The sequence below is a fragment of the Arabidopsis lyrata genome (genome assembly GCF_000004255.2).
Source record: "Arabidopsis lyrata subsp. lyrata unplaced genomic scaffold ARALYscaffold_2, whole genome shotgun sequence".
Classification (NCBI taxonomy): domain Eukaryota; kingdom Viridiplantae; phylum Streptophyta; class Magnoliopsida; order Brassicales; family Brassicaceae; genus Arabidopsis; species Arabidopsis lyrata.
The window spans coordinates 16056931-16082857 of record NW_003302554.1 but is presented as its reverse complement, the minus strand read 5'-3'; the positions used below and the strand labels follow the sequence as shown (position 1 = coordinate 16082857).

At 36.4% G+C, this 25927-nt stretch overlaps 5 protein-coding genes across 7 annotated transcripts; 4 read left to right on the top strand and 1 right to left on the bottom strand.

The window, feature by feature from the left end:
- Positions 1 to 228: 228 nt before the first annotated feature.
- LOC9325018 (CLAVATA3/ESR (CLE)-related protein 13) lies at positions 229 to 1303 on the bottom strand. The gene has a single exon (XM_021035817.1). It carries the CDS (start codon positions 904 to 906, stop codon positions 583 to 585), a length of 324 nt encoding a protein of 107 aa, XP_020891476.1. The 5' UTR covers positions 907 to 1303; the 3' UTR covers positions 229 to 582.
- A 2433-nt stretch (positions 1304 to 3736) lies between these two features.
- Positions 3737 to 13797, top strand: LOC9325017 (transcription initiation factor TFIID subunit 2). 2 transcript variants are annotated; one of them, XM_021034552.1, is made up of 25 exons: positions 3737 to 4024; positions 4273 to 4606; positions 4965 to 5110; positions 5225 to 5291; positions 5758 to 5957; positions 6042 to 6195; positions 6560 to 6644; positions 6755 to 6846; positions 6954 to 7079; positions 7221 to 7274; positions 7367 to 7435; positions 8026 to 8123; positions 8232 to 8579; positions 8688 to 8775; positions 9049 to 9174; positions 9260 to 9316; positions 9881 to 9963; positions 10047 to 10089; positions 10596 to 10682; positions 10900 to 10989; positions 11370 to 11428; positions 11511 to 11601; positions 11698 to 11863; positions 11954 to 12137; positions 12352 to 13797. In XM_021034552.1, the coding sequence occupies exons 1-25, from the start codon at positions 3897 to 3899 to the stop codon at positions 13550 to 13552; spliced, it is 4176 nt and encodes a 1391-aa protein (XP_020890211.1). In that variant the 5' UTR covers positions 3737 to 3896; the 3' UTR covers positions 13553 to 13797. The 2 variants fall into 2 exon arrangements, with proteins under 2 accessions (XP_020890211.1, XP_002888954.1); XM_002888908.2 differs by having other exon boundaries at positions 3738 to 4024; positions 9884 to 9963.
- Positions 13798 to 13958: 161 nt separating this feature from the next.
- On the top strand, positions 13959 to 18866 carry LOC9325016. 2 transcript variants are annotated; one of them, XM_002888907.2, is made up of 14 exons: positions 13959 to 14263; positions 14920 to 15010; positions 15171 to 15255; positions 15478 to 15562; positions 15862 to 15931; positions 16273 to 16342; positions 16826 to 16871; positions 16972 to 17221; positions 17297 to 17502; positions 17653 to 17727; positions 17812 to 17881; positions 18015 to 18095; positions 18229 to 18308; positions 18510 to 18866. In XM_002888907.2, the coding sequence occupies exons 1-14, from the start codon at positions 14148 to 14150 to the stop codon at positions 18586 to 18588; spliced, it is 1404 nt and encodes a 467-aa protein (XP_002888953.1). In that variant the 5' UTR covers positions 13959 to 14147; the 3' UTR covers positions 18589 to 18866. The 2 variants fall into 2 exon arrangements, with proteins under 2 accessions (XP_002888953.1, XP_020890212.1); XM_021034553.1 differs by having other exon boundaries at positions 18433 to 18521.
- A 1637-nt stretch (positions 18867 to 20503) lies between these two features.
- LOC9325015 lies at positions 20504 to 21741 on the top strand. The gene is made up of 2 exons (XM_021010131.1): positions 20504 to 20857; positions 21324 to 21741. Exons 1-2 carry the CDS (start codon positions 20624 to 20626, stop codon positions 21534 to 21536), a joined length of 447 nt encoding a protein of 148 aa, XP_020865790.1. The 5' UTR covers positions 20504 to 20623; the 3' UTR covers positions 21537 to 21741.
- Positions 21742 to 22913: 1172 nt separating this feature from the next.
- LOC9323580 (protein DENND6A) lies at positions 22914 to 25868 on the top strand. Its single transcript, XM_021033977.1, has 4 exons — positions 22914 to 23057; positions 23161 to 24847; positions 24971 to 25163; positions 25432 to 25868. The coding sequence occupies exons 2-4, from the start codon at positions 23331 to 23333 to the stop codon at positions 25597 to 25599; spliced, it is 1878 nt and encodes a 625-aa protein (XP_020889636.1). The 5' UTR covers positions 22914 to 23057; positions 23161 to 23330; the 3' UTR covers positions 25600 to 25868.
- The last annotated feature ends 59 nt before the right edge of the window (positions 25869 to 25927 follow it).

Below are 25927 nucleotides of genomic sequence, written 5' to 3'. Positions count from 1 at the left end.
ATGTCTTTATCTTCAATGAGTGAGGTCATGCTACGTAAATAAATTGTAGTTATATTTTCCGAAATGAGAAGCACATGAGCTAATTTCCTCGTTGTCTACTTCCTTGAGAGACTTCAGAATAAGTTTGCACAAAATATTGAAAAGCAAACCAATTAAGTCAACGCTTCACGTGACTGGGTAATATCGATCTCCAGATTCTCCCTACGAAGCCAATTTCTCTCAATTAACTGAACAAACAACACTAACTTCTTTTTGGCATTTAAACAAATGTGTACATGATCTTTTCTTTTCTTTTCTTTTTCTTACGTACATGATGTTTTATTATTATTACAGACTATAATGTACATCAAATGAAAAATAATAAAAAGATGAGTAAATTACATCATTACACCAAAAGTGAAAAATAAAAACTTCACATGACAAAGAAGAATAAAAAAAAAATCCAAGACATATACGTACCAAGAAAGAATATTAGCTTTCATCTGATGAATAATTAATCTTCTAGTATTATTAGTCATATACGTGTTTTACTATATCTATGAAAATATAAAGAAAATTTAAAGCAAAAATTAAGAAGACAATTCAGTGGTGCAAGGGGTTTGGACCAGATGGGACGAGCCGTTTCTCAACGCCATATCTCGGATCGATCTCGGATCCTCCCGGCGGCAAATCTTTCCAATGATTACTCCGGCCACTATCTTTCAAGAACGGTGTGAAGTCAAACGTTTTCACCGCCAAAACTCTCCTTCCCGGCCGGTAGGAAAAGGGCGGCAAGGTAATAACTGGAGAAGGGAAATAGTTTATGGATTTGGAGCTGAAATTGCCAAACAACCCTTTAGAGACGAAGATGAGAAGAGAGATCCATAGAAAAAAACCTAAGACATGTGAGACTCTAGTCGTCGCCATGGAAATTAAAGATCATAGAACCATCGAAGACATAGATGAGATATAGTGTTAATATATATACAATATACGTATACGTATGTATGCAGTATGTAGAGAGAGAGATAGAAAGAGAGAGAGAGATGTGAATTGGAGACAGCGTTTTCCAACGAAGAAACTTCCTTTGCGTTCAAGGAAGAGGCCTCATTAAATTTGAAGTTCATAATAAAGTCAAACCTCTCATCATATATTATTTTATTATATGAATTTCAAATTTCGTTTTTTTTTTTTTGTTGTTGTTGTTGTACAAAAGCTTAATTAACAAGATACAAATAAAGAGACACGGGAACATAAATTGCATGATAAGAACAAGTTAAAATACGATTTTTTTAAACTAATTTTGTTAGCACATTGAATGATTGATTTTTTTTGTTCCATACATATATATAATTGTTCTTGTAGATAAAAAAATTAGCATAACAAAACAACTTGACCGCAACAAGATTGTTGCATGAGCCATTTTTTAAAAATAGCAAAACCAATGACAAATTTTCTTCTTCCGAAATGGTGATTTTAGATATGTTTATTATCTTGTTGCTTAGCTAGTATGTTTCTTTAAAAACCGGAAGATCTTAAGAGTTCATTACTTCATAATAATCTCCGAGTTCTACAACTTTCATGTGGCTTTTACAACGACAAAAAAATGCATCTAGCGGAAATTAATCCACAACCTATGCATTTTTGTCACTCTTCACACGCGTATGTGAATAAATATATAGTATATATGTACTCGACCATCGATGCGTATGTGTACATAAAATAGGTAATAGTTCATGTTATTAGACGGTACACAAAACACAAGTACCTAGAGTCGTGCCAAGGAATTTTAATGCCATAGGCGAAAAAATATAGTTTCATATTTAAATAAAATATTATACACATAACAAAAGTATATTTTACTGTTTAAAATTTAATAATAAATTTACAAAATTTTAAGCAAAACTTATAAAATAACTTATGAACAAAATAATTATAAAACAAAACAAAAATAGAAATTAGGTTAATTATAACGTGTAGTCTAGTAACAAAACAAAACATAATTTTGGTAGTTAATAAAAATCTAATATACTAAAGATAAAGTTGTTATTTGTGTCATTGTTATACAAACGGTATAATGTATGTTGTTAACAAAACAAAACATAATTTTGGTAGTTAATAAAAATCTAATATACTAAAGATAAAGTTGGATAAAGATGATTACCATAAATGAAGCTGGTAAATAAATGAGAAAAAAATATTTAATGAGATTAAAAAAAAACTGAGAAAATAAGACTTTAAGTTATTGCTTAAGTGTGGAAATTTAAGATTCCTTGTATATATTGCACATTATACTATTTTCCTTTATTATTTGTATTAATCTCCCTAAAGTTATTGCTTCAATAGTACTTATATAGTTATATGATAAACACAATTAACAAATAAAGCCTCTTAGATTTTTTATAAAATTCTGCAACGTAGGCGAGTGTTTCTTTATTTCCTTAATAGGCACGGCTCTGCAAGTACCAAAACAATTACTTGAATATTCAGGCATGGGTTGACATCAACAAGTAATATTCACCATGTACAAAACTAAGTTTTGACATCCCAAAATAGTTTGACTAACCAATTAAATATGAGGGCGTTATAAGAGGCAAGAGCCATGGTTTTGGCTAGGCCTGGACATTCGGGTACCCGTTCGGGTTCGGTTCTTTTTTTTCGGGTATCGGATCTATTCGGGTAGGGGTCAAGACCCATTCGGGTATTCTAAAAATTCGGTTCGGGTTCGGGTCGGTTCGGGTATTTTAATAAAAAAAAAAAGCAAAATACCCGAAAATAACCAAAAATACCCAAAATATTTTTGGGTTCGGGTCGGATTCGGGTTTTTAACTCATATATACCCAAATCTAACCGAAATACCCAATTTCTCGAAAATACATTGGTTACTCTTTACCCAAATATAACCAAAAATATCTAAAAATACTAAAATTACCCAAAAGAAAACTACATCATTAGTTACTTTTTAACCAAATATACCCAAATGTATCCGACTTACTCAAAAATACCTAATATATTCGGATTTATGATTGTAATTTTAGGTATTTTGGGTATTATAAATATAAATATAACTAATATTTTTTAGGTGTATATTTGTATTCGGGTACATTCGGGTACATTCAAGTATTGGATTCGGTTCGGGTTTTTTTCGGGTAGGAGGTTAGGACCCATTCAAGTATTTTTAAAAATCGGGTTCGGGTTCGGTTCGGGTATTTTTTGGGTTTTTCGGTTCGGGTATTCGGTTCCGGGTATTTTGCCCAGGCCTAGTTTTGGCTCTTTTAAATGATTTTATACAAATTTAACAAAAACGTAAGAAAATGAACGAACAAAAGAACTGCTAAAAAAAATGATTGGCCGACATTTCATAGTTCATACATCACTAATATAAAAAGATGCATCATTTCACTAGGGCCTCCTAAATTGCGAGTTGACATTTTCTTTCAACGACAGAAGTTGACACATGCTAAATATCAAATTAAAAGTGGTTTTTTTGTTTACGGAGTAACGCGACTTACTGGAGTCGAACTCCGATGGAAAAGACGGAGTTAGATGGATTTAACCACTTGACTAAAGGCACATCCCTATTTTTAAAAGTGGTTTATAGTTTTCATTTTTTAATTTATGGTTTGGTACAACAACAGAAATTATAAATATACAAAAAGGTCAAACCTCAAATAGAAGGGAGAAATCTTTTGCACACAAAAAAGAAGAGAATGGAAATCCATATAATTGGGCCTAATTGAAAATGTTTTAACCAAGCCCATGATGAAATACATATAGAAAACAATAGGAAAATATTTAATAATTTTAAAACATAGAGGAGTTTTATGTAAATTAGAGGAACCGATCCATCGTTCGTTGGCTGTATAAAAAGGTTGCCTCTCCGACTAACAACAACAACATCTCGGCGAAAAAGGAACATGGCAAAGGCTCGGAAGCCGAAGAACGAGGAAGCTCCTGGCGCTAAGACTTCGGAGAACACTGGAGCTAAAGTTCTTCACCAGAAGCTCTTTCTTTCTATCGACTTCAAAAAACGCCAAATCTACGGGTCCGTTTTCCTCTCTTGCTCTCGATTGTTCATTCGTGAAACAAGTGCGTGAATGTGATTTTTCGCTGCTAAATGCAATTCGAAACCCTAACTATGGGCAGAATTCGAATTTTACACCAACAGTATTCTTCGGATTTTTCAATTCATGTTGAAATCCTCTGCTTTTGATTATTTGGGGTTTTACTTTATTCCTTGGCATTATCGTTCTTAGCTGTATTTTCATGGGATTTTTGTTTGGCTTTCTTTAGTTACACAGAGTTAGAAGTGAGTGTGCCAGATATTGGTATAGTGGGACTACACGCAGAGAACTTGGGAATTGAGAGTGTTTTGGTAGATGGGGAACCTACTGTATTTGAGTACTATCCGCACCATCAGAACTCTGAAACTGAGAGTAATTGGAACTCGGTCACAGACCCTGCTTCAGCAGCTGATGCCGCGGCCATGGAATATATTGGGGTTCTTAAGAGAGAAGACACTGCAAATTTACTGATCAATTGTTGCAAGCCCTCTAAGGATCTATCTGAACAGCTGGATAATGTGACTTTAGAAAATGGTTCCCAATCTTCCGGGGAGGTAAAACAGGTAATTGTTCTGATTCTCTTCATCGTTTTTTTTTAATATGTCAAATGCGATCTAATGAGCTTAGAATTACAGCAAATTCTCTTTGATCTAGATTTTACCTTTGCTATGCTTACTCTTTGTTCGCCTTTACTACTTTCGTGGAACACATATCAGGCTATCTATTCTCGTTTGTTCAATGCTAGATAAGAACTTGTAATATTGGTAGCTGAAATTACAACAAAAAAACTAACGCGATTAACATTGGAGCTATCGATACTTTTGTGTAATCCTGATTCTCATATACTCTGCTATGGGTTACACAGTTCCAGAGTGAGAACTGTCCTCTGTTTAACGATTTATGTATGCTCATATGATGCAGAATGTTAAATTGATTCGGATTAACTACTGGGTAGAGAAAATAGAGGCAGGAATTCATTTTGTTGGGAACATTGTACATACTGATAACCAGATGAGACGTGCCCGTTGTTGGTTTCCTTGCATAGATGATGAGTACCATCGTTGCAGGTATTCAGTTTTTTAAGAAGTATCACTGTTGTCATGTCTCTTGTCTCTTGAGATCAAAGTGGGTATCGCAACCTGTTTAACTTTTTTCTTATAAAAACTTTGTGGTGGATGCAGTTTCGATTTGGAATTTACTGTTCCGCACAACTTTGTGGCTGTTAGTGTTGGGAAACTACTCTACCAGGTAAACTGTATATCTGTCATACATGAATGGATTAGAGGAAGTACTATTTTGTTTGATCCTGTATTTTACGTACAATGCATATTCCACATAGTTCTGGCTTGAATGGAAAAACTTAGAAAAAGCTGTGATTCCCATGACTTGTGGACGTAGGCATAAAACCTGCGTCCAAATTTGGTTTCAGCTTATATACGAAATAAGCCATATCCAGAGCTGTTTAATCTGAAAGTGTACTATCTCTGTTTGCAAGGAAAATTGTTAATTGTTCTGTCCTTATATTAATCAGAACATTTTGCTGTTCTGTTTAGTTATCTAATGAAACTGGATCAAACAGAAGATTTTTTTCTCTGTTATTGTAGGCATATAAGCTAAAACTTTGTTGAATATGTTTACATTTTTCATCATTCAATTTTATTAGTACTCTTACAAGGTGGAGGGGGCGTGTTCTTTAAACTTTCACACTTTTCAGGTTATGTGCAAAGAAGATACTACTCGTAAAACGTATGTTTATGAACTAGCTATTCCTATCGCACCGCGGTGGGTGTCTTTAGTCGCAGGACCATTGGAAGTCCTTCCAGATCGGACCAACTTTCTCATATCTAACTTGTGTTTACCGCATGATCTCTCGAGGCTTCGTAATACAATGGAATTTTTCCATGAAGCTTATAGGTCTGTAAATTGTATTCTGGCAACTTCTTGTAGTCAAACTGAATTAAAGTATAATTCTTGTCTACTGGAAATCAACTTCTACAGCTACTATGAGGATTATTTAAGCGCGAATTTTCCATTTGGATTCTACAAGCAAGTTTTTTTACCTCCTGAAATGGTTGTTACCTCGTCGACTTCGGGAGCTTCCTTGAGTATCTTTAGCTCCCACATGCTATATGACGAGAGGGTTATTGATCAGGTATTGTTTCCTGGTAAATTGACCTGTGGGTAGATAATACGTTCATCAGACACATGCACGTAAATGGTTTGTATATGTTAATATTAGAATGGAAGGCACTCCAGACTGAATTTGTATGGTGCATATTTGAAAAAGTACAACAAAGCACGTATCTGAGCATGTTAAATATATTTCTGCATTACCACTTATGAATATTGCAAGCTGTGTTCATCTATTTCTTGCATTTCACCCCTTCATTGGCATATGGATTTTGGTGTAGAAGGTTTCACTATGTTAATAGGAAGTTTTATTTCTTTGTTCGTGTTTCGTCATCTTATTACTTCCTTTATGCACAAATCTGATAGACCTTCAATTGTCTTTGCAGACAATAGATACACGCATTAAACTTGCTTCTGCGTTAGCAAAACAGTGGTTTGGAGTTTATATTACTCCTGAATCACCAAATGATGGTGAGCTTGTGACATTTTTCTACACTTTGCTTTGCGTACGATTTGTTATATCAGCTTCATGTGAAAGCATGTGATTTTGTGATTCATGATTGTCCATGTTGTTATAACAGATTGGCTCCTCGATGGTCTTGCTGGTTTCTTAACGGATATGTTTATCAAGCAGTTTTTGGGAAATAATGAAGCACGATACCGGAGATACAAGGTTTATACTTACTACTCGAGTTATTCTTCCCTGACGCCTGTAACCATTTCTGAACTAAACCATGAACCTCATCTGGATTCTCTTAATTTTGTTTGATGCAACTGCAGGCAAATTGTGCTGTCTGTAAAGCTGATGATAGTGGTGCAATGTGCTTGAGCGCATCTCCTTCTTGCAAGGACCTATTTGGAACTCATTCTATTGGGATGCATGGGAAGATACGATCATGGAAATCAGTAAGCCATATTTTTTCTTTTCATCTTTATCATTCCGTGCTCTCAAATTTTTGTGGGAGGGGATGAGTTTTCTGGGATTAATTTACATGATTTTGCATGCGTTGTTTGTTACGAAGAATAATTTTTCTCTTATTTTTGAAGGGAGCAGTCCTTCAGATGTTGGAGAAGCAAATGGGCTCAGACTCATTTCGGAAAGTATGGTCATGGTGCTATCGTTTTTTCAGGAAATTACTTTGTTAGTTTTCTTACGCACAAAATTAATAGACCTTCTACTTGATGATTTACAGATATTGCAGAAAATTATTTCTCGAGCCAAGGATCCATCTAATTCTATACGGTCTCTTAGCACGAAGGAGGTAACATGACTGTGTATCCAGATAAGCTGTGTTTGTTTGTTACATGTTACGCTAGAAAAGATCCACATATTTCCTTTAGTTTTAAGTTTTTTTTTTTTTTGATAAACTCCTTAGTTTTAGTTAGTTAAGAAAAAAAATTAAATATGAGAAAGCATTTTGATCTTTCCGTATAAAGTATGTATACCTGGGATAGTTGCAGTTCTAAGATAATCATCTAACGTAATCTTTTGGGTTAGCTGATAACACTAAAAGGTCAGCAAGTATTTTGGGATTTCTTCTTTGGGAGCTTTTCTTAACTAAATATTTTCCTTGCTCCTGGAGCATTTTTTATTATCAAATGGATCTCTGTCTCTTAGCTGTGACTTGATATACTTCATAAATGTCGTAAATGTGCCACTCGACCATAATGTGATACGGCCATTCATCCGTAACTTGGTTCAACAACTCATAATCTAATTGTATACAAATACGAAACATCTCCTCCATTTGTTGTATATTTCTCTTCGTGATCAACTGATTATCTTTCAGCTTGAATTTTCGAAGTCAGTTTCTAATATGTGTGTTTCTCAAATTTCACTTTTGAGATGCAGTTCCGGCAATTTGCTAATAAGATTGGAAATCTTGAGCGTCCATTTCTTAAAGAATTTTTTCAGCGATGGGTTTCATCTTGTGGTTGTCCCGTGCTAAGGTATTTTTTTTAATTAAGAACTACTTTCTTCTGAACTTAGTTCAATGGATTCCTGGGTCTTCATTAAATCTTATCTCGATGTTCTTTACTGCTGTTTTATTAAATCAGGATTGGGTTGTCTTACAACAAAAGGAAAAACAATGTTGAAATGGCTGCTCTACGCGAATGCACGGCTGCACTGGATGCAAGATTATCAGTTATTGGGGCTACTTCTGATTCAGAAAGCCGGGATGTGGATGCTGGCTGGCCGGGTATTATGAGTATAAGGGTTTATGAACTCGATGGAATGTCTGATCATCCAAAGTTGCCTATGGCTGGAGATAGATGGCAGCTACTGGAATTACCATGTCATTCTAAACTTGCTGCTAAACGCTATCAAAAACCAAAGAAGGGAGGGAAACCTGATGGGGCTGAAGACAATGTTGATGCTATAGCACCGTTAGAAAATAAAACGAGGTGGGTTTCTGTGATACACTATTCCTGGCATTCCTGGTCTGTTTACATACCTTGCAACAACACAAGAAAGAGAACTGAGACTCTGAGAGATTGAATCTTTCTCTGTAGCATTGAATCTCCCTTGGCTTGGATTAAAGCTGACCCTGAGATGGAATATATTGCTGAGATTCACCTTCATCAGCCCCTACAAATGTGGGTAAGAGATCTGCTCTGGCACATCTTAAAAATCTATGGTGCACATCACAGTCGTCTATTTCTTTCGCTTTCTACATGGTTGGTTCATGACAAGAAGCTCATGAACTATTTTACTTAGGTATTATCTAACTGAGTCTTTCTGTGTGTTTTGTGTGCGCACATGTGTGTGTTGTGCTGTTAGTTCTAGACATCTCAAAATCCTACATTGGTTTGTTGACTACAGTTCAGGTTTAATTGTTTCTCACACTTTTGGGTTTCCGTGACTTTTGATCAGGTCAATCAACTAGAGAAGGATGGAGATGTTGTTGCTCAGGCACAAGCAATTGCGTCACTTGAAGCCTTAAAACAACACTCCTTTTCCATTGTGAATGCGCTCAAAAATGTTCTCTCTGACTCCAAGGTTTTGTCCGGCCCTTGTGTACTTTTTCTCTAAAACCAGTTTGAAGATGAAGTTCTTTTCTCCAAAATATTATTGTGACATATAGGTCTTCTGGAGAATACGTATTGGGGCAGCGTTTGCATTGGCTAAAACAGCATCAGAGGTATAATAAAATTGTTCAATCTTATGTTCCAAAGGGACAAGACATATAATAATCAAATTTGTAACTTGATTTAAGTGCATAGTATGAAGGTTAGCAAAAGGCATTGATTCAAAAGTATATGATAAGGAACCTTATATATGCAAATTGTTATGTTTTTAGAGGAATAGAACCAGCTAAAATTTCACCATTTACAATAAAACTTGTGGGAAAAGAATTCCATTCATTCAGGTGAGAAAAATGATAAGGGAACAAATTTAGTAGGAAACTTTGCATTTACTACATTGCAGAAGTAATGAGTGGAAGAAAAAAAATTCCTCTGATCTCAACATTCCTTTCATCAATCTTCCATTCATCTTAATTTTCATTTATTTCTAGCATGTTTACCAGATTTTATTTGTTTCTCTTTTGAGTTCATGAGTGTATGTCTATTGGTTTAAACTGCGTAGTATGCCATCTTTCAACTTATTTTCGTACACTGCACTTTCTAAAGGCCTGCACTCCTTTTTGTGCACTTTGAAACAGGTCTTACTGCAATTGTTGATTTAAGCTCATTTCTGTTTCTAGCAGGAGACTGACTGGGCGGGTTTGCAACATCTAATAAAGTTTTATAAAAGTAGAAGATTTGATGCAGAGATTGGACTCCCCAAGTGAGATTGGAGCCTTTTAATATTTGGACCTCTATTTGGTAACCAGCAGAAGATATCTCATAAAACTGATATTCTCCTTTCAGGCCGAATAACTTCCACGATTTCCCAGAATATTTTGTGCTTGAGGTAGGAAATGAGCATGATATAGTGTCACTCATTGATCTCAGCTGTTAGCTGGAGATGCTATGACGTGTCCTTTCGATATGACAGAAACTGTGTCTGCTCTGCTTAGCATATAAGTTGGGTATCTCCTGAAAAAATTAGGCTACGAATTAATATATCATGGTGAAATAGAAAAAAGAATGAATGTTGAGCCAACAATAAACATAATAGAAAATAATGAGCATAAGGACACATATATTCAGCGTATTCAGCTTTTTAGGAAAATTCGTTATGCAGTGAGGGTGTGATTTCTTGTTTCTCTCTTCTTAGCCTGCTTTCCTCTGGGGGTTTCCATGGTTACCCCCCTGCTGACACTATGGTTTGTAATAGTTTAGCTCTTTTGTTTCACTCGGTTAGCGTCAGTGGTTCTTTGGTTTCTCTTGAACTTTGAACATTTCTTCTCTTTGAACTTTGAACATTTCTTCTCTTGAATGTTTTATCTAAACTCATTGTTATTTTCTACGTCTTAGGCCATTCCACATGCCATTGCAAGAGTTAGGGGTGCTGAGGGGAAAAGCCCTCGAGAAGCTGTTGAATTTATCTTACAGCTTCTGAAGGTATACATCTCCATAGTTCGATTTTATCATTTACTAAGGCGGGTGAATTTTGTGAAACCTGTGTTGCTTACTGATATAGCCTTTTTATAAAAGCTGTTAGTCTTTATTCGCTGCAGTGATTTCTTTCATCTATGAAAGATTAGGTGTTTCGCTTGTTTTCAGTCCATACTATCATCTTTACTGATTTCGCCCTTTTTTTCCTTTTCCACTTTTATAGTACAATGACAACAGTGGGAATCGGTATTCTGATGTATTCTGGCTTGCTGTGCTTGTTCAGTCAGTTGGTGATCTCGAATTCTGTCAGCAGGTCTGTGATTGTTATCTTGTAAAAGCCACTCTATGATTTATCAGTTGTAGTGTAATATTTATTTTGGTCTTTTCCTACTGACGCTATTAGGAGTAAAAACCCCTTGAATTTTATCAACAAAAATGGTACATAGAAAAGACGAGATTTATTTTTGGTTCTTAGCTCATGTATTATATATTAGCTGTCAAAATTTTGAGGCTTCATTGGTTTATGTAGCTTGATGGAGTCTCATACTTATATGAAAAAGAAAAAAAGATGTTTCATTCCTATTCAGTTCATATGCAAAGATGTGGATTTTAGAAATTCAATATACCAGTGTTGCTCTACATGGTTAATGGTTAATTGCTCAATACTTCTTTTTCTCTTTGTTTCCCTGGCAGAGTCTAACGTTTTTGGCCCCTCTTCTGAAGCGCATTGACAGACTCTTGCAGTTTGACAGGTACCCTCATGTTTGATGTTTATGATTGGATAGGTTTTAACAGAACTTATTACTGAGAGCTTGTAGGAGATATATGTACTAGGTTGATGCCAAGCTACAATGGCATCTTGACAATTAGCTGCATCCGAACATTGGCACAGACTGCTCTCAAGCTTTCTGATTCTATCAGTTTCGTAAGTTCTTTCCTTTCGCTTTTTTCTTCCAAGTGCTCCTTATGAGATAGATACCAGCAGTGATAGAATTAAAAGCTTGCAATTTACTGACTTCAGGATCACATCTGTAAACTTATTGAACCTTTCCGAAATTCGGATACAATATTGCAAATTCGTATAGAAGCAAGTAGGGCACTTCTTGACATCGAGTACCAATCCAAAGGCATAAGTTCCACACTTTTGTTGTTTATGAAATATGTGGTAGAAGAATCATCTTTGAGAGGTTGGTTATATTCTCATGCTGGAACATAGCAGCTTTCTCTTTCTAATAGAGTTCATTTATTACTTTTTATATCTTTGGCCCTGATTACAGGGCAGGTAAAATTGTGTGTACACACAATGCGGTTATGTCAAATAGCAGTTGGGTGTGACTCAGACGATTGTGTCGACACTGTTAGTCTTCTGGATTTGCTGCATCTATTCAAGAGTCATGTAGTATTCAACAATGAACTTCTTCGCTACTACTTGTTCTGCATTTTTCAAATTCTCGCGGGAAGGTCTGTAGCCTTTACATTCATTGTCTGCCAGATTATTTTCACAAGTGCTCATTTTCATGTGGTGCATTTGTTTCCTTATTCATTATGGTTGCCTGTGGGTAGCAGCTTAACTTAAAGATTTTATAGCTCTCGGCCGTTCTTGAGTTTTCTTCTGCTTATCACCATAATTTTCCACATTCTGAACAGAATATACTTACTGTTGGCTCATTTTCAGACCCCCAACGTTGTTTGGTGTGCCCAAAGAAAAACCTTTGCAGCTTGTTGATGTGGCGGCCTGCATTGAGCCGAAAAATGTATTTTCGGTTCCGGGAGCAGAGGCAGGGGAGCCTTCACTGGCACTTGGAGATGCCAACGGACAATCGCTGGATGTTGCTCCTTATGGTGTTCCAATAAGACCACAGGAAATGTTCATGCCTATTGTTCCTGAACTAAAGTTGCCAGAACCTGTTGCAGCGTATGATGAGACACAGCATCTTGAACCTCGCATGGAAAGTCAAAACCAACCTTCACATGAAAATCCCATCATTCATGAGATTCCGTCGGATGGTGAAGGTCCAACAGAAGAATTCGCTAATAGGGAAGCAAACCCTCCAACAAAGGAACCTCAAAAAGAACCTGATGTGGTTTCTGTGTCTGTTAGTCATGAGGTGAAGAAGTCTGTTATACGGATCAAGGTCAGACCATCTGGTGCAACCAGCAGAGCCGAGGGATCAGCACGAACCATAGAAAGATCTCAAGGGATTGTGGTACGCCATGATATAGACAGAGGACAAACTAGTTCAGCTTCAGTGGACGCCCCACAGAGAATCTCAACTGATGCTGTGAGCATAAGCAATCAGAATCACGTGGAGGAAGTAAACTCGTGTCACGATGTTGGTTCTCGCATGACTGCGAGTATCGGCAGTGTAAAATTTGCAAGCGAAGGAGATACTTTTGGGAAAGAGTTGCAATGCACTGCTGAGTCTGGGAAAACTTCGACAAGCCAGAAAGCAGATAATAACAACCAAACAGTAGCGCCTAGCATCTTACCACTAGACCATAGTATGGAAAACGAGGCACAGCAGAAATACGCGAGCCTTCAAACACTTTCGGTTGGTAAAGAAAAGGAAAAGAAGAAAGACAAGGAAAAGAAAGAGAAGAAGAGGAAAAGAGAAGATCCCGTTTATCTAGAGAAGAAAAGATTAAAGAAAGAGAAGAAACGAAAGGAGAAGGAAATGGCGAAGCTCGTGAGCAGCTCTTCAGATCCAGCTACAAAGAAGATAGAGAGTGTAGCGGAGGCTAAAGCAGAAGAAGCAAGTGATGGTGCCATGTTGATTAAGGTTGAACCAAAGGCTGAGCCATCAGCAGCAACAGAAGCTCGTCCGCTTCCCAAATTCAGAATCAAACTGAAAAGCAAAGCGTTCAACAACTCATAAGGTAAGATCCGAGCCAGTCTCTCCCGCGAATATCTGAGTAGTACTTAAATTTCCAAAAGCTTTGTTGTTGCAACTTGCAAGGTGTGATGTGTGTCAATGTGATCTATTTGTTCAATGCGATTTAGCCTCTCTTTCTAGCTTCGGTTACACGCCAGAGTTGAAGCGCACTCCACGTCAATTTCACAAACTAACGTTGGATTGAGAAACAGTTCACATTTAATACTAATGGACCGATCTGACAATTATTTGAATCTGGCACATAAATTAGTCCTGGAAAAAAAAAATCACCACACCGATTTCAAGTTAATTACTAAAATAGATAAGTGTATCTTTTTATTTACGAAAGGAAGAAAACGACAGTGAGAAGAGAGAAAGAGGGTTTTAGACAAAAATAAAATAAAAATAAGAAAGAGAAATAACGAAGAGGGGAAAGGGGAAGGGAGAAGAAGCACTGTGGAATCGAAAAACACACATTGCTGCAGCAATTTCTCTCAACTTGGTGGCGTCTTCTCTAACCAACCAACCAAACGAGAGAATATGGAGGCAAAGCTAGAAATCTTCTTTATGCCGTAGGTGGGAGAGAAACAAAAAGACGATGAACTGTGGGAGAGTGTTGAAATCCGTACAAGCCTTGGTGGCTCACTGCTTTCTCTTCTCTTTCACGCTCGCTTTGATGCTCAAGCTCGACCACTCCCTCTCTTACTCCTGGTGGTTAGTTTCTCTCCTCTCTTTTGTTCTCCTTTTCTCTCAGACTCAATTGTTTGGAATCGAAATTCTTCTTATTCGTTAAATTTCGACCGCATCGTTATTGCGTCCTACAAGATTAAGAGATTTGGATTCAGACTTCATTCGTTGAATTTCAAATTCTGAGCTTGGTTTTGTCGGAAAACTCTAAACTGCGAGGTTTTGCTCGTATGTCGCATATTCTTCTTCTGTGGGAACGAATTTTATGTTGGCTTCCATTGGTCGAAACTCTTATCGATTCTCCTTTAAATCATGAAATTCATTAAATAGGAATAAGGAATTGCCGTTTTTGGTATTTTTGGGGAGAAGACATTAAAAGTACATCTTTATGCTATGAGACAGGGAAGCCTGCTAGATTGTTTCACGTGTTCATGTACCAAGTACTATGTTTTGTATGAAGAAACATAGGCTTTTGTTTTTTCGTGAGGACTGCAATGGGAGATGATGTCATCTTCTTGGGAATTTCTTTTTAGGGTCTCAGATTCTTTCCGCTTTCTTTGTGTCTAGGTTTTGGAGGTTTTTTTTGTGTGTTTTTGCTTAGTTATCTATTTCTTTGGTGTTGGTAACATTCAATCGTTTAATACATAACACATGTATATGTTCCGACTGAATCGCGTATGCAGGGTTGTGTGTTTACCATTGTGGGCTTTTCATGCTGTTGTTGCAAGGGGAAGATTCTCTCTTCCTGCTCCAATCGCCCCTCGTAACCGTCATGTATGTCCCTTACTTATATTACCACAATCTTATTCAAAGCCGGTGTTATGATTTCCAGTAATTCGCAGCTAAAAATAACTGATGTCAGCTTTAACCTTTAGATGACACTTATTGATATTTTGGCTTGTAATGACTTGTTTACTTTTTGGTTGGTGTACAGTGGGCTCCATGTCATGCTATCGTCTCAACACCGTTGCTTATAGCTTTCGAGTTGCTTCTCTGTGTATTCCTCGAGACTGCATATGGTACATAACCACAGCTTATATGGTATTTTAAAGCTTAGTTTAGTATCGTGAGAAGGAAAGAAAATGACTTATGTTATACTTGTGCGGTGAAACAAATGATGACTATATGGCTCTGAAAGCGTCTCGTTAGGACTTTTGGTTTTTGGATTAATGGTTAAATTGAATAGCATCACAAAATACTTATAAGCTTCTGTATTATATATTAATCTATTTGAGATGCAGCTGATTCCCCGCCAGCTGTGAGCTTGAAGATTGTGTTTCTCCCTTTATTGGCATTTGAAGTAATAATACTGGTGGACAATGCCAGGTATTTAGAGAGGCTATGTAATACTCGTTTATCTTACCCCAATTATTTCTCACAACCATTTGTTCTTTCGAAATTAGTTCACATGCTTTGTGATTGCATTTGTAATACATCCTTCAATTGAGAAGTGAAGCTACTGAAATATTCTCCGGTATATGAAGCTAGTACCTTTGATGTGGATTAATAACTGGAAGTAAACCTTTATAGTAAAATTTACTGTCTCTTAGTTGGAAGAGCTCTTCTAATGATTTAATCTGCTATTCTATATGAAGTTCCTAATTTACCGTACGTCTTATCTTCAGAATGTGTCGGGCACTGATGCCTGGAGATGAAGAGAGCGTGAATGATGAAGCAGTATGGGAAGCTCTTCCTGTAAGTCATACGGCATTTTTCATTTAAGGTCTTAGCTGCTGTCGAGAGTAATTGGTTCAGCGGCTTAAGAATAAACTCTTCTTTCTTTACTTGCTTAAGTTGCAGTTAGTTTCTACGTGTGAGTTATCAGTCATAGACAAATGATAAACCATTCTCTATTTTCTAATAACACAACTTTGAACTCTGATTCTAAAGTCATGAATTGAGAGAAATTCTCCTTTTGGTCAATTTCTGTAACTTTAGATTACACAAAGTCAGGCTTAAAAGTCATTTCTGATCTTTGTTGGTGGGTAGGAAGCTACTTCAAATAAAATTTACAGATGTTTTCTTCTTGTCTGCAGCATTTCTGGGTTGCGATTTCCATGGTGTTCTTTCTGGCTGCTACAGTCTTTTCCCTCCTAAAGCTGTCTGGTAATAATTGTCCGGTGTAATAGTTTCTCAAGTTTTTGGCTAAAAATTTAAGTATGTACCTAACATGGGCGTTATAATTCTTGAAATTCACAATAATGTTTATAGCTAGACCTTTTCTGTTTAGTGACCATTTAAATTAGACAATTTCTCCATAAACGAAAAGCTTGAAATCCTGCAGAACGAGTCATTATAAAATGTTTGTATGAATTGGATGCATAAAAGTGAATTTCTTAATTGGTGGAAGAAGTGAATTAATAATATTTAGGGTTTAAACACCATATATTTTTATTCGTTCCTTAATATGCTAAACGTCCTATGCATGGAATTCCCGTTCGTGTGCACAGTGACTGACAGATTCATATAATCATGATTAACTTCAGTCGTCTCACCAACTATGTGGATATTGTCATATCTCTTCACCTATCTACATCCTATCTTATATAAACCATGTCCATTTATTCCTTCTTACATTATTCAAATCAGGCGATGTAGCTGCTCTTGGCTGGTGGGATTTATTCATTAATTTCGGGTATGCATTGTCTTCGCCTTTTCCGATACAGATGTAAATTTCTTAATGATATTAGTGCAGTTGAGCATGATTGTAACCATTGTGTACGTTTTGCTTGTAGAATTGCGGAGTGCTTTGCTTTTCTTGTTTGTACAAAATGGTCTAATCCAGTAATTCATAGAAGCTCACGTGATAGAGAAACCGGGTCATCTTCTACCAATATTAGATATCTTGACTGGAACAGTGGCCTTGGGGTTTTTTCGGAAGACGATAGGAACCAAGATACAACGTGTGGCCTGCAAGACTTTGGTGGTCATATAATGAAAATTCCCCTCATTGTATTTCAAGTGGTACTTTGCATGCATCTAGAGGTACACAACATTTCTATCTATCCTACATTTCTTGTGTTTGGACATTACCAAAAAGCTTGTGGTTTGAACTTTCAGGGGACTCCTGAAGCTGCTAAGTATATACCTGTCCCTGTTCTGTTTTCTCCACTTTTCCTATTGCAAGGCGTTGGTGTTCTATTTGCTGCTTCTAAATTAATAGAGAAGGTTGTTCTATTAATGCGCGGTGAAGATGATGCAGGATTATATTTTAGATTTTCATCCAGAGCCCATGATTGCTTGGGTTTCTTGCACCATGGATCCAGGTGATAAATATGTTTAGTTACTTCCTGATCTGTTTTAATGCGCAAAAGTTATGGAGGCTAACCACAAAATATAAGTTTTTTTGCTGCAACCGAGTTACTAACAAACATCAAGTTGATGCCTAACATTTGATCCTATACATGCTCGCTCAGGCTACTAGGTTGGTGGTCAATTGATGAAGGAAGCCGGGAGGAGCAAGCTCGACTATACTTTGATCAAGACTCTGGGTTAGTACCATTCAACCTTCTAAATAGTCCAAAGAAAATAGTTATATCCACCTGCTGAAGATTTCATGAAAAAATGTGGTGCAGTTACAATACCTTCTGTGGTCATCCTCCTGAAATAGTCAAGAAAATGCCGAAGAAAGAGCTTGCTGAGGAGGTATTTCGCCTTTTTATCTTACATGCAAATATGTCGTCTGTTCTTTTTTTTGTTTAAGTCTTAGTCCTCTGGTATCATTATTACTCAGTGTTGTTCAACCTTTTTAATCATTTTTGATCTAATTCGGTGTCAGGTGTGGAGACTTCAAGCAGCACTTGGTGAACAAACAGAAATCACGAAATTCAGCCAGCAGGAATATGAGAGACTGCAAAATGTAATACTATCTCCTCTTCTTCTGATAATTACACTTCTTACTCTGAAGGGGTTTAGCTTTCTCAACCGTTTCTCTTTCGGTGTTACTTTTCCCTTGGACTGGATTTCACATTTTGATGCTCTCTCTGTTCCAGGAGAAAGTGCTGTGTAGGGTATGTTTTGAAAGAGAAATCAGTGTTGTACTGCTTCCATGTAGACACCGTGTTCTCTGCAGGTATCATTTACTATTCAATGGTTATGCATTTTTCATATGAAGAAACTGAATTTATAGTATAAACAACAAGTGTCATGAAATGCACTAAATTATAGTTCTGTTGTTATTCCAATTGCAATTGCAGACACTGATAGAAATCTGACGTTAGTGAGAGCTCTCTGATCATATCTGCTCATGTGTTTACTCCCATGTTTGTTGCAGAAACTGCTCAGACAAGTGTAAAAAATGTCCTTTCTGCCGTATAAACATCGAAGAGCGGCTCCCCGTATATGATGTTTAACATCTAACTTGTCTGATATATTTAAGTGTATATATGTGTGTGTAGAGAGGAAGATATATGATGATTCACATTCCTTTTATAACCACCTCTACATTGCTGAGTCTTTTTATTTGTGTGAATCAGCATTGAGTATATATATAGGTCAAGCAGAAGTCTATTGTTGGATAAGATGTTATGTCGGCTGATGTGTAGATTATAGATATTATTTACATCTGACATACTTCCGGGAGATATTGCTTGTTTGTATCATTTCATATTAATATCTGTTTTCTTTTTAACTCTTATGTTTATTTCAACTAGGATCGGACCACCGCGGAAGAATATTGGTTTACATACGTTGATTTTAATAGTGTGTGTTTTAAGTTAAGCGAATCGGGTAGTGTACTTATAAATATTCATAATAAAGAATTGTAGAGAAAATGTTAAATTGTTTATAATTAAACCGATCATATTAATTATGATTAAAAATAGAATTTTATGTTTTAGAATTCTAAAATTAGATGATTTATAGGAATTAGAGCAGTAAAAATAAGTCAAAAACCGTGGGTCGAGCCCAAATCATCTCACTATGGGGCATATTTGTGAAAATATATTAAACCCGTAAATAAACGGGCCACACGGATTGATTCGCAGTGGATCATAGGTTTTAATCGGTTTTCGTCCGCGGGTTGGCGGATCAGCCCGCATGTTAGTATTTATTGATAAAAGTATAATTTATTCAACATTTGGTAATTTAAAAACTTTTAATAAATGAAATTATAATATTTATAAATATAATGAGATATAAAATTATTTCCTCTAATTTTTATTTATTTATTTATTTTAGTAGTATTTTAAATTTTCATTACTTTAAAATTATTTAAACAAAATCTACGGACAACCCCGCAAATCAGCATACATTCGCGGGACGGATTTTGTGTTTCATATATGCTATCTTCGGGTCGTGTGGACCAACTAACAATATGTCAAAAATATATTTTGCCTATCACAGAACGGGCTTAACGGGACGAATCAACTCGCTTTGACAGCTCTAGTGGGAATATTATTTAGTCATACAACAAAATAGAGTTTGGACATAGGAATAATAGAATCTATATCCTATTTCTTAGATGAGAGATTGAAACTTTGAAAGGTGAAATATAACGATTAAAAATTAATTATTATTTTTTATGATTCGCAAAATTTAATAAATATTTATCATCTTGTTGAATAATTCTAAAAATCATATTCAAGAAATCTTTAAAATTTTAAAATTAAACTTCTTTGGTAAGCTATCAGTATGAAAATACCTTAATTTCGTTTAATTTAATTAAATTAAAATTAGTTACATGGATTTCATATCTATTTAATTTACACAACCAAAATAAAAATATCTATTTAATTTATAAAATAGATGGGTTAGTTGTGATAAATTTTCTAGAAATCTTTTGAAGCAAGTAAGATATCTTTCAATTAATGCTAATTGGCTAAAATAAGCAAAATTAATGACAAAACGTTGATTGTTATGGAATTAGTTCCAAAAATATATGAACAAATATATTATACGTAATTAGTGTATAGTATTGTTTGGAATATGCTTTTATAATTAGTTACCATAAATACAATCATATTTTATTTTATTTTAGTTCGATTTTTCATTATTAAATATCAATTAGAAATTATATTCCAAAAAAAATTCAAAGATCCGATTTCAGAATTTTGGGTCAATTTTCTGATTTTGACCCGACCCATTTGCATTTGTACTTCTCTTTTAATAGTATAGAGATTTCTGGATCTAATTCTGTGGAACTCTTCTTTTGAGTTCGACTTAAAATGTATATATTATTAAGCGATAAAAAATTGAAGGATCTTTCTAATCTACCAAGAACTTTCACTGAGCAAAGCAGAGTTGTGGGTAAGAGAAATTCAAATTGGGCCGAATCTAGCCCATTGGGCTAAAAGGCTTTTATTTTGAAAATATCAAAGGCGACGCGAGAGACCTAACAACTTACGAAATCAAAGAAGAGAGTGAGAGTGACGGCGAGGAAGAAGAGAGATGTGGTTCGCCGGCGGTGGAGGAGGACTGAGGAAGCTCTGCAGAGCGTTCGATAATGAGATTACGTTTAACTCTTTGTTGGTGAGATACATGTCGAGAGAACGAGCAGTGAACGTCCGGAAGATAAACCCTAAAGTTCCGATCCAAGAAGCTTACGCCATTTCTAATTCTCTCTACGATCTCTTTAAGCTACATGGTCCTCTTTCCGTTCCCAACACTTGGCTCCGCGCTCAGGTTTTTCTCCCTCACTTCTATGATTCTTCACAAATTGATCTGAAATCGTAACAGTCTCCGTGATCTCTGATTTTAGATCCGCCGGACGACAAGCTCTTTAGATCAGTGGTATAGGTTATTAGCTTGTGCATTGTTTGTTTGCGTTTATTAGTGGGGTTTGACTTAGCTGTGTAATTAATTATGCTAAGTGTTCTGAAGAACTTTAAGGGTTGGAAATGTTGTGATCATAGTGATAAACTCTATAATTGTTGATTGTGTTACAAAAACAACAGAAAGCTGAGGTTATTTCAATGTTCTGGAGTATAAGCTCTTTACTTCAATGGTATAATTTATTTACTTGTGCATTGTTGGTTTGTGTTATGTTTGCGTATATTAGTGTTTTTTGATTCAGCTGTGTAATTTGCTAGAATGTTGTGATAATAGTGATAAACTCAGTATTTGGTGATTGTGTTACATATAACAATAGGAAGCTGGGGTTAGTGGACTGAATAGCAAAACGCACATGAAGCTATTGTTGAAATGGATGAGAGGTAAAAAGATGCTCAAGCTAATCTGCAACCAAGTTGGTTCCTCCAAAAAGTTTTTCCACACCGTTTTACCTGAAGATCCTCTACAAGTTCAACCGGCTGCTCCGGTTGAGCACAACAAACAAGCCTTCAAGAAGAAACGAAGCAAATAAGGAAACTGGAGTGAGCAGATATTTTGTTTGTTTCTTTGGGTTTTCTTGTTTCTGTCTCCAAGGGTATGAATTGTTTAAATCTGTTTCTAGTCTGAGAGAAAACATTTTTAGTTGTGGTGTAGAAATTCTTGAGAAAGACAGGATTTACCTAGATCTTTGAAACTCCGTTCCCTTCAATAAAAGAGGATCAATTACCTCTGCACAAGTAACCACCAATACTAACACTCATGAAGATGCTTTGATTCTCCAAATTTCAAAGTTTTCAGAGTCGCATGTATTTCAGTTTCTAACTTTTTACTCTAGCATGCCTGTGTTCTATTTCATCTCATTTTTTTATTTTTTTGGGATAATGTTTTGCTAAGACATGGTCGGATGAGTACTCTACTCTCTCATTTCTATAAGAAACAACCATCGCTTGTGAAGGGATATCAACTACTAATCAACATAGCATCCATAAATCATGTTTTCTCCATATTTAAAGAAACCAAACAACACCGCCATATATATATATATATATATATAGGTGGCCAAAACAATCATGACATTTTCAACCAATTTCTCAACACCACAAAATTAAAAGTTTTTATCTTATACAAATGAGAACATTTTTGAGTATTCCACATTCTCTGTCTTCTTCTTCTCTGAGACAAACAAACATATTTGATGTTATTATTTTCTTGTCCCCTGCTAAGAAAATCTGGCACCGGCATAGGTGGAGACCTCCGATCCTCTCAAATCAGCGGTCTTTGTCAGCACAATCACGTCCAGTAAGACACTGCCTAGTTTTGCAAATGTGGCACTGCAATGCGCCTCGAAGGAACTCGCATATGGCTCAAGAATCTCCTGGAGGGCTAGTTTGACAACGTCAGAGAACTGAGTTTTAGTTTCCTTTCCTATGATTTCTGCAAGTATCATCAACTTTTTCATAGTCTAATTTTAATAAATCAAAGAATGTAATGATGTATCATATATTGTCGACCAATTTTTTTTTTTTTGTCGAATCTTCAACTGATTTATCAACACCACGGTTAAAAATATTTTTGATCCAAATATCGTCACATCTGTGCCTCATCATTTTTCGAGTACTTCGATCCAAAATTTTTGGATTTCGCATATGATCTAATAGGGTTTTGCATGATTTTAGTGCAAAATAGATTTTGTAAAGATGAAAAAACTGTGGAAGAGAGATACTCGAATAATTCAAGAAAAAATCAATAGTAAGAAACAAGTCTCGCTAACGGTCATATATTTTTTTACCTCAGTAATTTTAAAATATTCAACTGCGGATTATTGATGGGCTTAATGGCAAGCCCAACAGTCACATTGTCCGAATTGTACCAAACATGTGTAAAAAAGGAGTATCTTATATTTTATTTAGAAAAACAACAAACAACAAAGCTGAAAGCTCCATGAATCATTTCGGAGTTAGCTTTCCGTTTTTGCGATTCCTTCGAATCGAAATGCAAAATTCACCTACGAAAAACCCAAACTTTTGAGTTCTAAATTCATCACGTGTAACTTGTAAGAGGCATCTTCTTCTCCTCTTACAAACCCTAATTTCTCCGTGTGATTTGATCTAACGTTTTGAGCTTACAAATTTTCTTTCTTTGGGATTCAATTTCAGGCTGCGAAAGTGTTTCGTCAAGCAAACCCACCAAATCTGAGCTTATTAGTATAAGCTAAAGATTCAAGCTTTGATGAATCTCCTCAATTGGGGAAGTATAAGGTATGATAAGGAATCATTAACTGGCAAAGGTTTTTGATGGGTATGAGAGTTTCTTGGTTACATTTGAAATGAGTCGGTCTCCATCGTTTTCTGCGAAGCCTGAGCTTAGTATAAAGCCTGATCCTGAGTCTTTGAAACGATGGATTCATGCATTTTGCATTATGAGGTTTGATCTTGAGCAAGGGCAGCTCTTAGAAGAGTGTTATCCACCAGGTTGTCTCTCACAAGAAGAGGAAATTGAGGTTTCTTTCAACTCTTTCCCGGATTCTGTCTCACAGCATCATAATCGCTCAAGCATACATGACTGCATTTTCTTTTTCCGGTTTCGTAGACCAAAGAAGAACACTGAGGAGAGAGATGATATTGATAGGTACTTGTATGGTTATGTATTTAATAGGCAGAGGCATGATGAAAGATTGAAAAGGGGAGGTGAACAGAAGTCTGTGGTGATATTGTCGCATACACCTTACTCGAGTGTTTTTAGGCCTTTGCTGCAGATTATTGGTCCTTTGTATTTTGATGTTGGAAATAAGGCTATCGAACATATTGCTGGTTATGTCTCTATGTGGCCTGCTCCTGTGCCCGGTAAGCTAATGGAGCTGCCGATTGGTAATGCAATGCTTAAGGTGAACTTGCCACCTGCTCATAGCCTTCCCTTGGAAAATGGGATTTTATATGAGGAATCTGCCTCTTCCATGGCTCCATTGCTCCCTACAAATCAATCTGTTCCTCAAGGTCTTTTCCATGACGCAGATCTTTTTGGCATTTACCGTGGACTATTGTTGCAGCTATGGACATTGTGGGAATTGTTACTCATAGGCGAGCCTATTCTTATTATAGCACCAACACCTCCCCAATGTTCCGAGGCAGTTGCTTGTCTTGTGAGTTTGGTTGCGCCGCTATTTTGTACCGTTGACTTTAGACCATATTTCACTATACATGATCCAGGATTTGCTCGACTAAACTCTCTCCGAGAAGGAGACACTTTCCCGCCAATGGTTTTGGGTGTCACCAATCTCTTTTTCCTTAAAGCTCTTCGCAATATCCCTCATGTTGTCTCAGTTGGAACCCCTGCTCCAAACTCAAACCGTGTAGCATTTACAAGTAGGTCGGCTGGTAAATTATCTGTTAAACCTGAAGGATTAGGCGTCCAACAGCTTTCATTAAGAAGGTTCTCTCCTACAAATTTGCTAAATGCGGTAAAACTTAGGCGAGATGGACCTCTTTGTCTCATGACAGAGCACAAGGAAGCTGTCTGGACCACCCACTCTCCAATAACCAAGCCAGACACTTCTATTTTGAATAGACTTATTGATGCTGGGATGTCGCCAAGGGTTGAGGAGTCAATGTCAGTTGTGAATAATGAGATTCTGCGACGCCATTTCCTGGAATTAACTACAAATTTCTTGGCCCCTTTTGGTCCATATTTCCAGGTCAATGCTCCTTCTGATGGGTCTTCCCCATATGTTACCCCTCCTGCGCTCCCATCATTTGGTGCGGATGAATTCCTTTCGAATTTATCTGCGAGAGGTGTAGGGAAGTTTTTGTCTAAACGAATGAAATCCAACTGGCCCGACTTGTATAGGTATATACAGTTTTTTTTTTCCATATTAGCAATATCATTTGAGTTTCACAGTCTTAGAATTTATTGTCTCATTCTAGGCTACCGATATTTAGTTCCCTTGCTAAACAATTCATTATTTTTCAGGCGGTTTCTACGAGGGCCCAACTTTATGCCTTGGTTTCAAAGACGGCGTGCTGTTGCCGAACAAGAACAGCGTAGATTATGGAGGCTAGCTAGAATGAAGACTGATATGAGGCAGATTACGTCTCAGATGAATGAATTGGAAGCTGTGGATTCCTTCAATGCCATTGAGAAACACATTAGTGAGGAAGTCAAAGTAAGTTTACGTTCCCTTAGACTCTTAATTTCATGTTCATGTTACTTCTGTACTAGATTCTTTTATTTAGGTCTGAATGCTTTATCTTCTTTGGAAACTCCCATGTAAACATTACTTACATGCTGGAGAGATGCAAAGATAGATTTTATTTAATTTGCTATGTAAATATCTGCTTAGTTAGGCAGAATTCGTGATGATAAACATAAACTAGTTCTCTCTTCAGCAGAACCCGAACCATTATGACATGTCGAAAACAAATCTTTTGCAGTCGCGGGAATCAGGAGGAGGAGGTGGTGCAGATTCGGAAGGAACATTTCAGAAACTGAAGAAGGATCTACAAGCGGTGTTCAGTGTGCTTCCAAGGGACATGCAGCAACTTCTGCTTTTAAATCCGCAAAGAGCATCTCTTCTTCAAGATCCATCAGAGCTCCAATGAATCCCTCCCTCTTCTTCACTCGGGCTTCCATGAGGATTCTGATTTCTTTTCTTCCCTTTCTATTTCATTCTTTGAACTATGCCAAAGAAAAAAGAGAAAAATTCTTCATCTTCCCTAATTGTTTACTCGTTTTTTTCTCACGAAACATGGGAATCACACAACACCGAAATCACTGATCACTGCTGTATTTTCTCTATAGTCAGATAAATTTGTAGTTCTTTGATCCATTAAACGAGTAACTATGATTTATATTACGACAACTGAATAAATGTGTGTGACCTACAGAAGTTCTATACCCAAGGCTGCAAAGTTCCCCAATCATGATTAA

Excerpts from the sequence above, each read along its gene's own strand:
- LOC9325018 (XM_021035817.1), bottom strand. The coding sequence starts at position 906 with ATGGCGACGACTAGAGTCTCACATGTCTTAGGTTTTTTTCTATGGATC.
- LOC9325017 (XM_021034552.1), top strand. The coding sequence starts at position 3,897 with ATGGCAAAGGCTCGGAAGCCGAAGAACGAGGAAGCTCCTGGCGCTAAG. Across the intron at positions 6,196-6,559 it reads ACGAGAGGGTTATTGATCAG|ACAATAGATACACGCATTAA; the intron begins GTATTGTTTCCT and ends TTGTCTTTGCAG. Across the intron at positions 11,602-11,697 it reads TTTCTGATTCTATCAGTTTC|GATCACATCTGTAAACTTAT; the intron begins GTAAGTTCTTTC and ends TACTGACTTCAG.
- LOC9323580 (XM_021033977.1), top strand. The coding sequence starts at position 23,331 with ATGAGTCGGTCTCCATCGTTTTCTGCGAAGCCTGAGCTTAGTATAAAG. Across the intron at positions 24,848-24,970 it reads AACTGGCCCGACTTGTATAG|GCGGTTTCTACGAGGGCCCA; the intron begins GTATATACAGTT and ends ATTATTTTTCAG. Across the intron at positions 25,164-25,431 it reads ACATTAGTGAGGAAGTCAAA|TCGCGGGAATCAGGAGGAGG; the intron begins GTAAGTTTACGT and ends AATCTTTTGCAG.
- LOC9325016 (XM_002888907.2), top strand. The coding sequence starts at position 14,148 with ATGAACTGTGGGAGAGTGTTGAAATCCGTACAAGCCTTGGTGGCTCAC. Across the intron at positions 15,563-15,861 it reads ATACTGGTGGACAATGCCAG|AATGTGTCGGGCACTGATGC; the intron begins GTATTTAGAGAG and ends TCTTATCTTCAG. Across the intron at positions 18,309-18,509 it reads AGACACCGTGTTCTCTGCAG|AAACTGCTCAGACAAGTGTA; the intron begins GTATCATTTACT and ends TGTTTGTTGCAG.
- LOC9325015 (XM_021010131.1), top strand. The coding sequence starts at position 20,624 with ATGTGGTTCGCCGGCGGTGGAGGAGGACTGAGGAAGCTCTGCAGAGCG. Across the intron at positions 20,858-21,323 it reads ACACTTGGCTCCGCGCTCAG|GAAGCTGGGGTTAGTGGACT; the intron begins GTTTTTCTCCCT and ends ATATAACAATAG.